The sequence below is a fragment of the Podarcis tiliguerta genome, assembly GCF_965153285.1.
Source record: "Podarcis tiliguerta genome assembly, chromosome: 4".
Lineage (NCBI taxonomy): Eukaryota > Metazoa > Chordata > Lepidosauria > Squamata > Lacertidae > Podarcis > Podarcis tiliguerta.
In genome coordinates, this window is record NC_139537.1 from 16,293,254 (window position 1) to 16,309,882 (window position 16,629).

Consider the following 16,629-nt stretch of genomic DNA (forward strand, 5'->3'; position numbering starts at 1 on the left):
TTTCAGGTTTGGTGTGTGTGTGTCAGTAAACGAGGGGAATTAAGACTAAGAGAGCTGAGTGGGGGGTGCTCGTGTAATCTCACTGTATACAAATTGTACAAGTGACAATAAAGTATTTCCAAAAAAATAATAATTTCAAATTTGGTGCAAGTATTTTATTTTCAGGATAAAAAGTACTCAGTTTTTGCACCCCCCCACACACACTCCACAGGGGAGGGAAAAAGAAAACTGGGACATTCCAGGATTAAATCAGAAACCAGGATGGCTTCTGTAATTCCGGGACTATCCCTGAAAAATCAAGACACTTGGAGGGTATGCAGCCCTGCTGAATTTGAGGCCCTTCTGCCCTAAAGCCCTGTTCTGGTTGTATCACTGCTCTTGAACATTGCGATGTGCTAATTGTTGTTTTTTTTTAATGTCCTGTTACCTCCATCTATAGCAGCATAGTTCATGTATCACCTATGCTTATCCAGCTGCACTAATGATTTACTCCAGAATTCATCAACTTTGGGCCCACAGATAATGTTGGACTACAACTCCCATCATTGCCAGCCAGCTCAGCTGACAGCCAGAGATCATCTGGAGACCCATGTGTAGCATGATGGAATCAGAGGACCCAGGCAGCTGGTAACAGAAATAGTCTTTATTAGTCACAGAAGGAGCTTTCTTGCAGTTGCTTTGCTGTTTCATAAAGCAAGCTATTACAGAAACCCTAGTGTACAAACTAGGGCCAACAAATTCATTAAAACCCTGGGGTTTTTTTTCAAATGTCACAGCATGACACACTGGAAAACAAAGGCTGAACGACGCTTAGTCATTGCAAAAAATGATTTACTCACAGCAATAAGCCTGTTCTGCAGACTCCATGATTTTGCTCAGAAAGTAGCACTGACAACTAATCAATAAGAGCCATTGCAACTAAAAATACATGTCAAATGAATTGCGTTCTCGTTTCATTTTCTCCATCTAGTTTCTCAGCCTTGAAGTGGGTTTAAGGTTATTGTGTTGCTTAACTCAACTGCAAAGGCAAGTAAAGGCTTTCTTCAGGGGTGAAACACTCTGAGATAAGTCTCTGAACAAAGCGTCCCCTAAAATCTATTTTGGCCAGTACTCGGGAGGCCACTCTCAAAATTGTTGTAGATGCCTTTCCCAAAGAGCAAAGTCTATGTCTGCCTATTGCTGGAGAAAATGTGGGCACTGAGACTCGTTCCTGCATGTGTGATGGGAACACAAGGTGGTTAACCAATCTTGGTCCGGGGTGCTTTCTTTAATGTCAAGTATCACTTGACAAAACTTGGCTCCTGACCCCTATTTGGCTCTTATCTCTTTAGAGAATAATGCTCACCCCTCCGTCACATGTGAAAACCTAGCCTTGATGTCATTAGCAGCTGCCAGATGGGTTCCTGCCCATCACTGGCAGTGTGGCGGACCCAGAACCATGGAGCTGGGAGGATTTAGAAGGGCCAACTCTCTGCCCCAAAAGAAGATCCTTTACATCAACCTCTGGCCGACCTATCCATCCATTGAAATATCACTGAATCTCACAGGAGCACGACATGGGAGCAAACACATGGTTCTTCAGAGCTTTGAAAGACTCAAGCGAGTGAGCAAAGCCACACACACTAAAGGACAAGGCAGAGCTTTCTGCGGAGTTGCCCAGTGCATCAGACCTGGAGAAGGCCTCCTTGCAGTGCTGCCGTAGACCACCCAATTAGTCTGCTTTCGATGCTCAAGTCACAGCAACTATAGGCTGCACAGCGGTGATGTCATTCTTTCTCAGCTGAAAATTGGAGGTGGACGGGAGGTCAAGGGAGACTTGTAAACCCTTGCAGTGATCTCTCTGTGGCCAGGCTGCCCTGCACGGCAAACCAGCAGGAGATGGAAGCCTTTGCTCCCTTGGATCTGGGGATTTCCGGCAGACCTTAAGAAAGGTCTTCAGCTCTGCCCTGAAATTCTCATTGAGCCAGCAGTAAATAAAGGGGTTGTAACAGGTGCTGCTTGTGGCCAGCCAGTGGAAAGCAAAATACAGGCCGTTGTTGGTGTGGATGACTTGGCTGGAGAGGAGGAGGACGTAGCAGTTCAAAGGGAACCAGCAGACAGCGAAGATCACCACCACCAGCATCAGCATCTTAATGGTCATAATCTTCTTCCTCTGGAGGGCAAAGTACTGCTCAACCATCACAACCCCGATGGCAGTGCGGAACCAGAGCTTCTTGGCGATGGTCACGTAGGTGATGGAGATAATGAGAAGGGGCAGCACGTAGAGCAGAACGAAAGTTGTCAAGTCCAGGTACTTCCAGAACAAATCAGCTGGCTCGGGAAAATTGGGGAGGCACAAGGATCGGGTGATCTCCTCCCTGAAAATCAAGGGCAGATATTCCGTTAATATGCTACGCCAGGGGACCGCTAGATGTTCTCTATTGCGTCTGGCTTGGCTTCAGCAGTGAGGAAACACTAGGTTGTTCATCAGATGGCACTAAAAAAAAGGACCCCTGGACAGTTAAGTCCAGTCAAAGGTGACTATGGGGTTGCAGTGCTCATCTTGCTTTCAGGCCAAGGGAGCCGACGTTTGTCCACAGCTTTCCAGGTCATGTGGCCAGCATGACTAAACCGCTTCTGGTGCAACGGGACACCGTGATGGAAACCAGAGTGCACAGAAACGCCGTTTATCTTCCCGCCACAGCGGTACCTACTTATCTACTTGCGCTGGCGTGCTTTCGAACTGCTAGGTTGGCAGGAGCTGGGACAGAGCAATGGGATTTCACTGCACTGCGGGGATTCGAACCGCCAACCTTCCAATTGGCAAGCCCATAAGGCTCAGTGGTTTAGACCACAGAGCCACCAGCGTCCCATTGACGGCACTATAAACTGGCTCCTGGGGTACTTTTTGGTAGCCCTCACTTAGAATCATAGAATTGTGGAGTTTGACCCCTGAGGGTCATTCATCTCAACATAGAATCTTCTGGATCAGGAGTGGGGAACTGCAGGCCCAGCTTCCAGGCCTTTCTATCTGGCCCTTGGGACTCATCCTCACACACCCTCTCCAATCCTACATCCCTCACTGGCCTTGTTTCATACACTCCTGGAATGTTTTTGCCTAGCTGGGATGTGTCCTGGCATGCAAAGAGCGTCTCTTGCTTGCTAAGGATAGAGGGGTGTGTACATGAACTAGCACAACAGTAAAAAAAAATAATCCTTTTTTTGCTCCACCCACTTTTGTCTCTGGCTCCACCCACACCAGCATGTGGCCTCAGAAGGATTGCCCAGCTGGGAATGTGTTCCTCTGTCTGTAGAACGTTCCCCACCCCCCAATGGACTTTGGGAAGAAGACATGAGGACTCTGACAGGGTTCTAGAGTCCTCCCGCCTCCTTCCCAAATTCGAGTTAGTGCTTTCCCAGCTTTGGGAAAGAGGGGAGAGGGCTCTAGGACCCTGCCTCCTTCCCGCGTGCCTCCTTCCCAAAGTTGAGCCCTTCCTTACCCATCTTTGGGAAGGAAGCAAAAGGATAGGGGTGTTAGAATATAGCTCCGTTCCACCTTAAAAGGGAACGGGCATGACTGCTGTGTGTCACATGCCTGTTTACTTCCAGCACAGTCTGCTGGGAAGTTCCGTTCTATGTTGCTTTTGCTTGGCTGCTGTATGCTTGGACACAAAGGGAGGCAGACATGTTTTTTCCTTTGTTCCTGAACTATGCTGAATAAATGCCTGTAAATAATGCTTACACATGTTTCTGTCTGCCACTTCTGTTGTGAGAAGTTACTCACTCTGCTGATAAGAGCGTGCCAAGTTTCTAAGGGTAGCTGAGGCTTGTGTCGCTGATTGATGTTGTTCCGAGAACCGGAGTTTCACCTGGCTGCCGACCGGTGGCTGGAGCCAGCTGGGGGCCTGCCTGATGCCCCTGTCTCCCGGCAGTATCCCAACAAGGGGTGGGTTCCAAATGTTGTTCTTACATACGGCACCATCGTACCCAAGTCCGCCACTGACTCAAGGATGCCATTACCTGACAGAAGCCCAAGTGTGATGGCCTGGAAATTGGATTCAGAGCCTGCACAGGAGTCCCCGCCTCCAGGAACGGCTGAGCCAGGGCAGGGCCTTGAGCCTGAAGGGCCCTCACCTGTGCCGGATCCTCAGGAGCAGACACCAGCTGAATCTGCTCTGGCTCCGGAGGTGATCGAGGACCCATTGCCTGCAGGTGCTCCACTCTCAGCCCCATCAGAGGAAGGTGAGGTTGCCTCTGGGTCCGGTAACCCTCCAGCCTCTCCTGAGCTGCAGAGGCTCAGGGCAGAGAGGCGGAGGGAACTAAGTTCTCGCAGGAGGAGTGCTCGCCTCCAGCCCAGGAGAGGCGAGTCACCCGTGGACCGGGACCGCCCTATGCCTCGGGGCAGATAAAAGCCAGCCAGCCCAGTCCCAGGTTGCGGGAGCAACATTATTGGCAACCTGTTCCTGCAGGCACCCTGTCCTGCTGTTCTGCCAGAGTTCCTGACCTCACCCGACTCCTTGCCTTGGACCCCGCTTCAGCCTTGATGGACAGCCTCCATACCTCGACCTCGGACTGGACTCAGACCATGCCGCACGGTAACCCCCTGGGACCAGCACACCAAGATTGCTCTGCCAAAAAGTCCCCCTTACCTGTATTCAAAAGTGAATAATTTCTGGTAGATGGCATGTGGGAGGGAGAAGCATGTGGCCATTAGCCAGATGATGGAGATGCAAACGAGACCCTTTGCAGTTGAAATCCGAGGCTTCAGAGGATGCAGTATCACCTGTTTGCAGAGCATGTTGGGGGGAAAAGCTTTATTTTAGAAATGTAAAGTTTGCAGGAGCATTCTATGTCATTTGCTGCTGCTACATATTGAGCATTCGTTTTTGTTTGTCTGAGGGGAGATTATATGACACATCACAAAATTTATCTCCTACACTTTTCAGTGAATTTCCCCATCACTTCCCTTATGGGGAAAAGGTCTGATTTGGTGCAGGGGTGGGGAAAGGAGGGCTTCTTAAAGCACAAAATTCACTTTAATTATGCAACCCGACTTTGCCTATATGCAGTTAAATCCCACCTGAAAAAAAGCAACGCTGTGGAAGGAGGTTTTGTCACCAAGAAAAGGGGTTAATACTCCTCGTGGGAGATGTTGTGGGATATTGGGTGAGGCCTGCCAGCTGGCTATCTCCTTAAAAAGGCTTTTAGAAGTAAAATAAAGCATGCCCCAAATGTTGTTGATTGCCGTTTAGAATAAAAAATTCCTCACCTGGCGTCTGTCTATGGCAATGGCGGTCAGGGTCAAGGCAGAGACATGAAGGGAACAGTACTGGGCAAATCGACTGATGTGGCACATCTCTTTCCCAAATATCCATGTACTGTTCACGAAGCGAGCCTGGCAGGAACAAGACAATTTTCACTTTTTACAATCTGAGCAAGCCACTCCTGCTCAGCTAAGGAGAAAATATTCTGTCCATCTTGTTTCTCATTTTCCCAACCTTAGATTCAGTTCATCGCATTTCTGTTGCGATTCTCCACCCACCCACCCCAATAAAACTCATGAAAATTCATCAGTGTTTTAATGCAAACTTCCCCTGGCACATTGTTCTATGCAGCTTTTTATTAATGTGCACATTTCTGCAAGTAATTTCCCAATGTTTACATTATTTTCACTGATATATTCATTTTTATGTATACTGTCCCTGAATATATGCTGCAATAATAATAATAATAATAATAATAATAATAATAATAATAATAATAATTAATAATAAACATTGCTTGGTTGGAAAACCACATTGCAAAATAAATAGAAGTGTGAATTTCTAGGGATAACTTGTGTTCACATAGTGTTTCGGATAGTGTGAAAGACTGGACTCTAAATGTGAACTGAATTGAAACCCTCCCCCATCTCTATCAGCCCATCATCTGCAAGATGGAGAAAGTAGCGCTTTCCTATCTTGCAGGATTTCTGCAGGAATTACAGTAAAATAATGCTCGTGATGTGGGACGCGGGTGGCGCTGTGGGTAAAACCTCAGCGCCTAGGACTTGCCAATCGCATGGTCGGCAGTTTGAATCCCGCGGCAGGGTGTGCTCCCGTCGTTCGGTCCCAGCGCCTGCCAACCTAGCAGTAGATAAATAGGGACCGCTTACTAGTGGGAAGCTAAACGGCGTTCCCTGTGCTGCGCTGGTTCGCCAGATGCAGCTTGTCACGCTGGCCATGTGACCCGGAAGTGTCTGCGGACAGCGCTGGCTCCTGGCCTATAGAGCGAGATGAGCGCACAACCCTAGAGTCTGTCAAGACTGGCCCGTACGGGCAGGAGTACCTTTACCTTTACCTAATGCATGTGATCTGCTTTAAACACTTGAAAATGCCAGAGGGCTTGAAAATGAAAATACCTCAGGACTGCAATACCTCTAGGACCAACTCTCCCCAAATGAACTGCCCCAGACCCTCCACAAGAGGTCCAGAGGGCAGCAATAGGACAGGGCCTTTTCTGTGGTGGCTCCCTGTTTGAGGAATGCTTTCCCCAGGGACTCTTGCCTGGCACCTTTGTTACATTTCTTTAGGTACCGGATGAAAACTTCCCTTTATCTATGGCCTTTATCTATGGTCTTTCACAAGTGGGTGGGATGTTTTGAATGTTTCTTTGTTTGGTTGTAAGTTGCTTTAGGTTGCCTTGGGCAAGATAAAGCAAGTAACAAATTTGATAATGATACTATGCAGATACTTGTTACAATATGCAGGTACTTATTACAATAATTCGTCACTTACTAGAAGCAAAGCTCTGCATCCAATAAACCACTCTGGTTTCTGTTTGACAGAGACTTTGCTGTGGGTTCGTCTATTGCCTTTGATTTGGTTTGTCTGTCTACAGGCATAACAGAGATAAGGGAATCTAGCTGAATCTGTGCCAGGAAGATGACCACCAGTCGCACAATCCAAGCTATTATGGCTCCCTAGTGCTACAGAAATTGTGAAGTACGCTCCGCACAATCAAGGCTTCAGGGCCCTGAGAACTGATTGAGCTACGTGAAGCTGCATCCAGCAGATGCTAACTAATTTAGCTATTAAGATCTGATTGCGGAGAGCAATGCATTTGGCTAGCTTTCTTGCAAATGGGGAAGCAACTTAGCTGCCAGCGAATCCCATTTGTTATGAATATATGCCTGTTGCCTCCATAGATAACACAATAAATCCTTGTTGCAGTGCTTTTCCTAATGGATCAAAGAACTATGCATACATCGATAGTAATTTCCACCCAACACTCTGCATCCCCCTTCGGTTTGCAAGAGCTTGTGCAAGAGACTTTTAGTAATGGATCTTTGAGGTGCTTTTAAAAAGTACAATGATACCTTAAACACATTACTAGCTTAGCATAAGTAGCTAGGATAACACAGCTCTCTGCTTACACACACGCAAACACAGAACAGCCATCCTGCAGGCAATCACTATCAATTACTAGTTTTAAATAAACTGTGTTGCTCCCACCCCCTGCCCCCCCTAATAATTTTAGCAGACAGAAGGGAGCTAAATCCACATGCAAGTATTATGCTATTTAAACAATAATCTCAATAAATATAAACATTATCCCCATGCTCTTACCAAAGTAAAGGGAGTGTTGAGAAAGGTGATCATCAAGTCTGCCACAGCAAGATTCACAATGAACAGACTGGTGGCAAAATGCATCCGTTTGTTTTTGACCATGACGTGACACACCAAGGCGTTGCCGAAGAGGGAGAACACTATGATAACTGAGTACGCCACGACGAGGAGGATTTTCACAAGAAGGTTTTGGGAACCTGACCCGTACCTTTTCCCTTCCAGAAAGCTCTGCCAGTCAGCAAGTGTATAGTTTGTCCAGGATAAAAAGTGAGAGATGTTCGGTACTTCAAATAACGCCCCCAAGCTTCCATTGACTGCAAACTTTTCGGATCTCACGAGAGAGTTAGCAAAGTGAGTGAGGTAAAGCCACATATAGCAAGTAATCGTTCCCATGGGGCTGGAAAGGATCAACGTCCGTCTTCCAAAGCAGCTCCCTCTATGTGCTCAATCGATAGGACATAGAACCAGGCATGCTCAGCTTTTGTTAGGAGGCAGTCTTTAGGACTGCGAACAAGGTGCAGAAATCTATTGGCAAAATATCAGTGGTAACTGCTGTGCCCGTGCATGTCTCTCCCGTAATCAAGGCACTCAAGTTTCTCGGCACATTACCCGATAGAAAGCTGGCTAACTAAGAACTCAGCCTATTGGTTTACAGTATTGTTCCTATTCTGAAGCGCCGGTTTCATCTGTACACACACTCCCCCTCTGGGTTCAATTTTCTGCTTCCACTCTTTCTGAAAAATAGGAACAGGGTGGGGGGGCGGAAATAATCCACCAATTACCGCAATGCTGGCTTCTTATGTCACGGCAGTAACTCCTAGTTTGGTCAGTGTCCGCGGTGCTGTGTTCAGGAAGGTGGTCCAGTTGAAAAGTATCTTCTATTCAAGTAAATTGCAGGCTAGTTTCCACCTTGTGCAGAACCCCACAATCTTTCACCGTTATCTATCTAGCTGAAAAGGTAATATATGAACACATGCAAACACTTTGGCAGCATTCTTCAGGAGCCAAGCAGCATGGTTTATACCTAGGGTACTGATGAGGCATTTGTGAAAAACACTCCCAACTATGATTGCTCTATTATTGCTTTCTCCGCCCGCCCCCCTAAAGAGGTAGCACTTTGAGGATAAAGTAGTTGTCCTAAGATAAACACAATTAAAGTTAATTCCCATCATTTTGACTGACGCTTTTCCATCTAAGGTGCATCCCTCCATTGCTTTCGATTTCCTTGCAAATATATGGACCTTGGGCTGTGGACAATAGTCTTCATAAGCTATTGGCAAAAATATGCTGGGGAAGGACTCTAGTTGGGTGGTAGACCATCTGCCTTCCATGAAGAAGGTCTCTGGTTCCATCCCAGAGATCTCCAGGTAGGGCTGGAGAAGACTTCTGGTCTGAAACCCTGGAGAGCTGTTGCCAGTCAGGGTGGACGATACCTAGCTAAATAAATCAACAATCTGGCTCCGTATAGGACAGCTTCTAATACGTACCTGTGCATGGTGCTGAGAAATTGCCAGGATGCCATCATTTCTGGATGTCCAATGAGTTGGTCATATGTTTCTAGAGTGGCAACCTCACATGGCCCATAAACACCACTTTTGAAACTGGGTGTGTGGTGCCCCCTGGTGATATCTAACAGAGACATGCAAGCTCTTGCACGCCGCTAATATAGTCCCTTGGATCCTGACAAATATACCTTAACACACATTCAGATGACCCTATCATATGTAAATGTGAGCTGCCTCGTTATTAAAATCTTTGCAACTGGGATGCCGCATTACAATGTGGCCATGTTTAAATAGAAAAATGTGAGAGAATAGATTTCTCTGCAAAATTATGTTGTTGCTGACATGCATTGACCACAGGCTTTCATCTCTGGGGGCAAAACACCTTTTCAAAATCACAGCTAGCATGTCAAAGCAGGAAGATGTTGATTCTTATTGAGCCATTTGCTGCTAGGCAACAGAGGACAGTAAATATTTATTGCTCGGGGAAAGAAAATGCTTCACTATCCATCCTTCTTGGTTACATGAAAGGATTGAAGTTCTTTTGCAAATAGTGAGAAATTAAATTTTTCCTACTGCAAGGATAATGGAAAAGCACCGACAAGGCTACTTAACTGCAAGTCGTGATTTCAGCTTGTGGGTAAGGCTTCTATGTCCACCAAAGTGGCCCACCAAGTTTTAATGTAAACTATCCAAATTTCCCCCCTGTAAATATATTAAATAGAGTCAAATAAGCTTTTTTCTAATCTCACCCCCCATCCAATTATGGCTGAGATTTCAATAAAATCTTCTTCCCAAATTTTGTTACCATACTTACAATATTTGACTTCTGTTTTGGCATTGTTCAGAATTGTGTGCATTTTTTCTCTATTTTCTGCCCAATTTTTGTCGAACCTGTTTTCCTATATAGCCTTGTGAATTCTTCTAGTTTCTTTTCCAGAATTTGATTTTGTTCTGGTTATTAATGAAGGTTACTGATGCTTCAGGTTACAGACTCCGCTAACCCAGAAATAGTACCTCGGGTTAAGAACTTTGCTTCAGGATGAGAACAGAAATTGTGCGGCGGCAGTGGGAGGCCCTATTAGCTAAAGTGGTGCTTCAGGTTAAGAACAGTTTCAGGTTAAGAATGGACCTCCGGAACGAATTAAGTACTTAACCCGAGGTACCACTGTACTTGATCCTGATAAATATAGCCTGCTGAGGATATGTTTTAAACACTGGCGGAAAAACGAAGGGAGTGGACCGCCCCCGGCACCACTATTCCGGTAGGGTGCCATCGCTGCGGCTCCCCTGGACATGCACCGAGCATCTCGCCCCCGCACCAGGCGCCATGCCCCACAGGCAGCGCATCATGCCCCCCATTCCCTCGCGGGCGGCATACCATGCCCCCGGGGGGGCCCAGCCACTCCCCCTGCCTGCTCTCCGCCCCCGATGGCGGGGCATGCAGCTTCGCTACTGGTTGTAAATATTGTTTCTTGGTCTTCTGCTCAGTTGGGGAGCACTCGGTTCACGGTTCACAAGGCTTCTAGTCTCCACCCCCAACGATGGGTTTGTATCTGCAGCTTTTTTCTTCTGCCATTTCAGTATTAACTGTACATACTCCATTTGTTTTATGTCAGGCAGGGTAATCACAATTATAAAAAATGGGTAATAGGCAATTAAAGTTAAACCCACCTTGCTTTTTTTAAATTTATTTGCAAAATGGTTGTATACAGAGTAAGAGTTTCTGAAACACATCTCTATTCTAGCTGGTAGGTTTGACCAACAGGGAGACGAAAACAGGTTGTGGATGAAGCATGGGGAGGTTCTGGGGCTTCAGGTCAGAAGGCACTCCAGAGAGAAATCAAAGAAAATAAGTACTTCAATGCAGACACTGTTCACTGTACCTTTCTCCTTATTGCAGTATAATCAAGAGCCTCTTTTCTGCTTCTATGTTTGATAAGACCAAACCAAAATTCAGAAGTATTCTAAGGAGGCATTATGAACCCACCCAAGATCTTGATAATATGAGAAGGAAAAATATAGAATTTTAAGAAAACCCCAGTATTTAACAGTTCCATAACACATAAATGACATTATTTGTTCTCCTATGTGTTTTTCTAAGACAGTTAAAATGTCTATAAAAATATCATCATTGTTGCCAATGGACTTTCCATGTAAAAATATACCACTCCACTCAAACATTTACCAAATCCAACACGGCTCTTTATGTTGGAAATTATCTTCAGGTACCCTTCTTTCGGACTGATGTTTCTGAAGTCAATGAAACAATGGCCAAAATTTTGGCAGATACAAAACAGAGGAAAAACTGAAAAATAAGAAACACCAGATGGGGCTATGGCCTTTTATCCATGTACCATCTCAATTTACTACTTTCTATCCATGTCAATTAAATCCCTGCCAATTTTTCTTACAATTACAGGCATCCAACCAGCACCAGCTCAGCGTAGCCAGCTGGCGGAATTGCTAAGGAAGTGTTGCAAAGCATTCAGAATAAGGCATTACCCTAAAGGTATTTCTGCTTTCTGAGATTCTTCATGCTGAACTGTACTTTCAAGCTTATAAACAGTTTCAGAATGAGAGTCACATTTTATATCCAAGGACTTGGCAAGCCCTGCCTACTGCCTCCTGCTTACAGGAAGCAACCAAGATGGATTTAATACTTAACACTGTCAGCATTCCCTCTATGACTGAAGTTTAAGAAACAAAGAAAGTGAGAGCACTGTCGATTCACTTACAGAACAGGTCTCATTTATTCCTCTGTAATATAAAAAGGTAATGGAATTTTAAAAATCACTGGCTGATCCTCAGCAATGGCCTAGGCAATGAGCCCACTGCCTCATCATCTTTTTTGAGTAGTTATTCTATCTTAAACAAGGGCGGGGAGGAATATGGTTCAGCTATTAGAAATGCCATTTGAATTAAGTGATACTACATATGGAGAATAAGTAACAATTACTCCCCCACCAAGGAAGCAAAACATTTCAAGGCAACATGTAATTAACTGTGAAATTATTGGAGAAAAGCTGCATAGATTGTAAGATTCCTTTACAGAATTTCCAGAGGGTTTTTTTCTTTCCCCTGTATTATCCTTCCATACAGCAGGCTCTGAAATTATCGTCTGCTTCTTCTTGAAGTGCTCTTGAATAACTCAGAATCATCCTGTAAAATAATAAGACAATTTCATTTCAAGACATCAACAAGGCCACATTTCCAAGGAGAGCAATCTCATTTTGTACATTTTAATTTTTTATTGAACCTTTTTCACAAGAACACAAAAAAGCATGTGAAAAACGTGACAGACAGTTTTGGCTATAGTACAGAAAATTTGTTATCATTTTGAAATTGGACAAAACTACCGAGTCAAACTAAAAATAAAAGGAAAGATGGAATGTAAGTATTAGGATACAGCACTTTGTAGAGGGATCTGCGAGGTTTGACCAACAAGGCGACCAAGGGAAAACATCCATGTTCTTTCTGCAAATATACTTCAATCAAAACCAACCGGAGCATCCAGTCAATTCTTTCTCATTGTTATCAGCCTTCAAAATAATTCTAAGAACCCTTGCCAGACTTCCTCAAATTTATCACTTGCATTCCTCCTGGCATGAGTGCACATGACCTGTATGAGGCAACATGTCAGACTCAGCGGTCCTGCTCTCGGTTGCAAAGCAGGTTCTTCTGTTATTAAAGCTGCCTTCAAAATCCATGCTCACTGCCATGGAGTCCAGCCTAAGAGTGTGTGAGTCACCACAATTGAGCAAGAGCAAAGTGGCCTTCCCAGACCTCAGTGACTGTCACACCAGAAGAAGAAGAAGAAGAAGAAGAAGAAGAAGAAGAAGAAGAAGAAGAAGAAGAAGAAGAAGGAGGAGTTTGGATTTGATATCCGGCCTTTCACTCCCTTTAAGGAGTCTCAAAGTGGCTAACATTCTCCTTTCCCTTCCTCCCCCACAACAAACACTCTGTGAGGTGAGTGGGGCTGAGAGACTTCAGAGAAGTGTGACTAGCCCAAGGTCACCCAGCAGCTGCATGTGGAGGAGCGGGGAAGCGAACTCAGTACCCCAGATTACGAGTCTACAGCTCTTAACCACTACACCACACCACTGTGTCCCACATCAGTTAACTGCACTAAATAACTAGATTTCTGAAGGAGTGTACTGCACCGCCATCACTGTTTAGAATCCCTATTCCACCAAGAAAAACAAGAACTAAAAAGTGCAGAAAGGGGCTTTCTTCCCAAGATTGTGACTGAAACCCAGCACATTTTGACACCCAAGGGAGTTGCCAAATATGGGCCAGCTCTGTGGGGAAGCAGGTGAGGCAATGGTTATCTGAAACCATTCACTGAGGAAGAATGACTTTAGGGAGGAGGAATATGTCTCCTTGTTCAACCAGCGGCGAAATATTTATTCGAAGAACCTGTTTCCTAGTTGTTGGGGAAGAGGGTACAACAGTTATTTGACAGGCATTAATTAGGAGGAATTTGCTCGCCTGTCAAAACTGAAGCATATGAATTTAAGCTTCTCATTTTTAACAGGGTTTTCTCGCCATCACCTAATGACTGACTGCTTTGATTGGCAGAACTGGCACTTTTACAAGTGCCAAACAGTACCTGCACTGCATCTGTAGGAACTTGATTACTTAAATGTGGCAGCACTGGCACTTTAGAACTCCCTGCCAATTGAGATCAGGCAGGTACCTATTATATTCCTTTCGGCACCTGCTGAAGACATTCTTATTTAGGCAAGCCTACCCAGATATTCAGAAAGTCTGTAGGCATTTTAATTTGTCTTAGTCAATTTTTTGTGGTTTTATCTTTCTGCATATTTTAAATTGCGGTTGCAAATATTTTTTTTCTGATTATTTTACAGTTTTCTGTAAACTGCGTGGAGGGCTTTCCTACAAGCAGTATGTAAATTTTATGAAATAAATAAACGAACACTGCCCTTTTTCAGAGAGACAAACTAATGGACATAATGGAACAGGTTTTGAAGATAAAGTTAGGAACAAGCAAGTTGATTACTAAACGCATATAAAGAAACTTTAAAAACACACATACATGGCATCGTCCAGTAATATTTTATATACGAATTAAAGAAAGTACACTGAAGAGAAAATATTTTTGTACCTCATCGGATTCAAAGTCTACTCCTTTTGATGCCTGGCTCTGTGAGCTCCTTTTGCTAGATGCTGATGCTCCGAACAATCTAAACATTATAAATAGGAGATACTGGTCACCATCAATGAAAGCACAGCACTAAAAATCACAAAGCATAACACTGAAAGTCACACATCATCAATATCACATTTGAAATAAATAAGAGATTACCCACAGAATCATATAATTATAGAGCTGGGAGGGCCCTCTAAGGGCCATGTGATCTAATGCCCTAAAATGAAGGAATCACAGCTATTGAATCTGTGACAGATGGCCATCCAACCTCTGCTTAAAAATTGCTAGCTTCCGATATGGTCTTTTCCAGAAAGTTCCTCCTAATGTTCAGTCAGAATCTCCTTTCTTGTAACTTGAATCCATCTGTTTGGGTCCTACCTTCTGGAGCAGCTGAAAACTAGCTTACTCCATCTTCCATGTGATAGCCCTTCAGATATTTGAAGATGGTTATCATATGAAATTTTGAATTATGGTGCTGGAGAAGACTCTTGAGAGTCCCATGGACTGCAAGAAGATCAAACCTATCCATTCTGAAGGAAATCAGCCCTGAGTGCTCACTGGAAGGACAGATCGTGAAGCTGAGGCTCCAATACTTTGGCCACCTCATGAGAAGAGAAGACTCCCTGGAAAAGACCCTGATGCTGGGAAAGATGGAGGGCACAAGGAGAAGGGGACGACAGAGGACGAGATGGTTGGACAGTGTTTTCCAAGCTACCAGCATGAGTTTGACCAAACTGCGGGAGGCAGTGGAAGACAGGAGTGCCTGGCGTGCTCTGGTCCATGGGTCACGAAGAGTCGGACACGACTAAATGACTAAACAACAACCATATGAAAATATTTTCGTAGCAAGGTCGCTTTTAAAAATTAGTGATATTATGGCTGAAAAGTAACCCCGTTTGCCACTTTGTGCTGAGCCACTACATTTGTGTAACGAACTCATTATGCCCAAGCAGTGTGCAATATGGCAGAGATTGGGGGAAGGAGGGGAAATAACTTTTCCACCAAAGGGAGAAAGTTGAAACCTCTACTGGGAATGCTTGGAAGTAGTTCTTTGTAAACACCCAGATAAACACTTTTGGTAAAATAAAAACAGAGAAGCTAAGATAAGAGGGCTGTTCAAAACCCTAATCATAGTTTAACATCATTAGCATGCACCTGAGAGCATGTCCCTGCTTTTAAACACAGCAGTTGGAAGCGTTTGATCCTGGTTTAGTGGCAAACCACACTTTGCCATTTCATCTGAACTCAGCAAACTTTGATAAACACAAATCGTAAGCCATATTCAGGCATTTACCCAAACACACACACTGCCCCAAATGTCTCTGTATGTGTCTGCTTCTATGTTTTTATTATTCTTTATATGATACATTTCAGTTTTGTCTGTTCCCTAGTATCCTTTGGAATGAAGGGTGAGCTGAAAGCTGAAAGTATTATTTAAAATACCGCATTTTCCCGTGTTGAAGACTAGGTTTTTTATTTAAAATTAATGCTAAAAAATGGGGGGTGTCTTATACACGGGGGCAATCTCCCCCCATTTTCTCTATTTGGAGTCCCATACTGTCTTATACATGGGGGCATGTTATACACAGAAAAATACGGTAAATACTCACAGGTTAGAAATTCATTTGTCTATAAAGAAGCTCATGCAAAATGTGGGCAGATGGAACACCACCCAATTTACAATTCATTACATGAAAACATTTTTCAGGCGACGAAAGTAGAGCAAGCTTTAAGGTGCCCAGAATCTTTTGCAATTAGACGACACAAAAATATTGTTTGAAAAAACAGGGGGCTCAGCAACCTTCTCCTGTACTTGTTGCCATTCTGCTTTTCCTTTCTTCGTACATATTTTTCAAACAACCAAGAAGATCACGGAAATGAATGCACTAACTAACCTTTGATTTGCAGTGGAGGAAGGAGTAAAAGGCACTTCTTCCAAATCAGAGTCATCATCTTCAATTACCTAGAAGAGAAAGACAAAGAACAATAGTATCTAATGGTAATTGTAACACAGATAAAAAACTGAACAACTTGGGACCAGCCTACCTATGAGATTGCCTTACGCCTCATGTGCTCGCTCAACCGCTTTGCTCAAAGGAATTGACATTACCAGAAATGCCACAGAATACCTGTTCCGCATTTGTAAGCACCGACTCGTTTAGTGCGGCAGCACCTGCACTTTGGAATTCCCTGCATATTAAGATCAAGCAGGGACCTTCACTGTACTCTTTTTCAGCACCTGCTAAAAACATTCTTATTCGGACAAGCTTAGAAAGTTTAGGTAATTTAAATCAGTTTTGTATGTTGTAAAGTTTTAAAGTATGGTTGCGATTTATTATTTCATCAGTTTTACTATCTTTTTGCATAC

General features: G+C 44.2%; 2 protein-coding genes across 8 annotated transcripts in view; both read right to left on the bottom strand.

Moving 5' to 3' along the window:
* Positions 1–635: 635 nt before the first annotated feature.
* On the bottom strand, positions 636–9,326 carry GPR83 (G protein-coupled receptor 83). Its single transcript, XM_083436642.1, has 5 exons — positions 9,074–9,326; positions 7,587–8,320; positions 5,249–5,374; positions 4,629–4,762; positions 636–2,357 (listed from the first exon to the last, which is right to left on the bottom strand). The coding sequence occupies exons 2-5, from the start codon at positions 7,977–7,979 to the stop codon at positions 1,730–1,732; spliced, it is 1,281 nt and encodes a 426-aa protein (XP_083292768.1). The 5' UTR covers positions 7,980–8,320; positions 9,074–9,326; the 3' UTR covers positions 636–1,729.
* Positions 9,327–10,763: 1,437 nt separating this feature from the next.
* MRE11 (MRE11 homolog, double strand break repair nuclease) overlaps positions 10,764–16,629 on the bottom strand; it is a 29,230-nt gene continuing 23,364 nt past the window's right edge. For 6 of the 7 annotated variants that reach the window (XM_083436414.1, XM_083436419.1, XM_083436417.1 and 3 more), the window contains 3 exons: positions 16,157–16,224; positions 14,217–14,295; positions 10,764–12,250 (listed from right to left, as the gene is read on the bottom strand). In XM_083436414.1, the coding sequence (XP_083292540.1) occupies positions 12,203–12,250; positions 14,217–14,295; positions 16,157–16,224 (195 nt within the window). In that variant the 3' untranslated portion in view covers positions 10,764–12,202. Of the gene's footprint in view, positions 12,251–12,319; positions 12,883–13,184; positions 14,296–16,156; positions 16,225–16,629 lie in introns of those variants that run through there. The other variant, XR_014510184.1, reaches the window with a different exon arrangement.

Bases quoted from the DNA above. Each gene is read 5' to 3' on its own strand.
- GPR83 (XM_083436642.1), bottom strand. From the start codon at position 7,979: ATGGGAACGATTACTTGCTATATGTGGCTTTACCTCACTCACTTTGCT. The intron at 5,375-7,586 runs GTAAGAGCATGG...TGTTCCTGCCAG, and splicing joins TCAACACTCCCTTTACTTTG to GCTCGCTTCGTGAACAGTAC. The intron at 2,358-4,628 runs GTAAGGGGGACT...CTTGATTTTCAG, and splicing joins TTATTCACTTTTGAATACAG to GGAGGAGATCACCCGATCCT.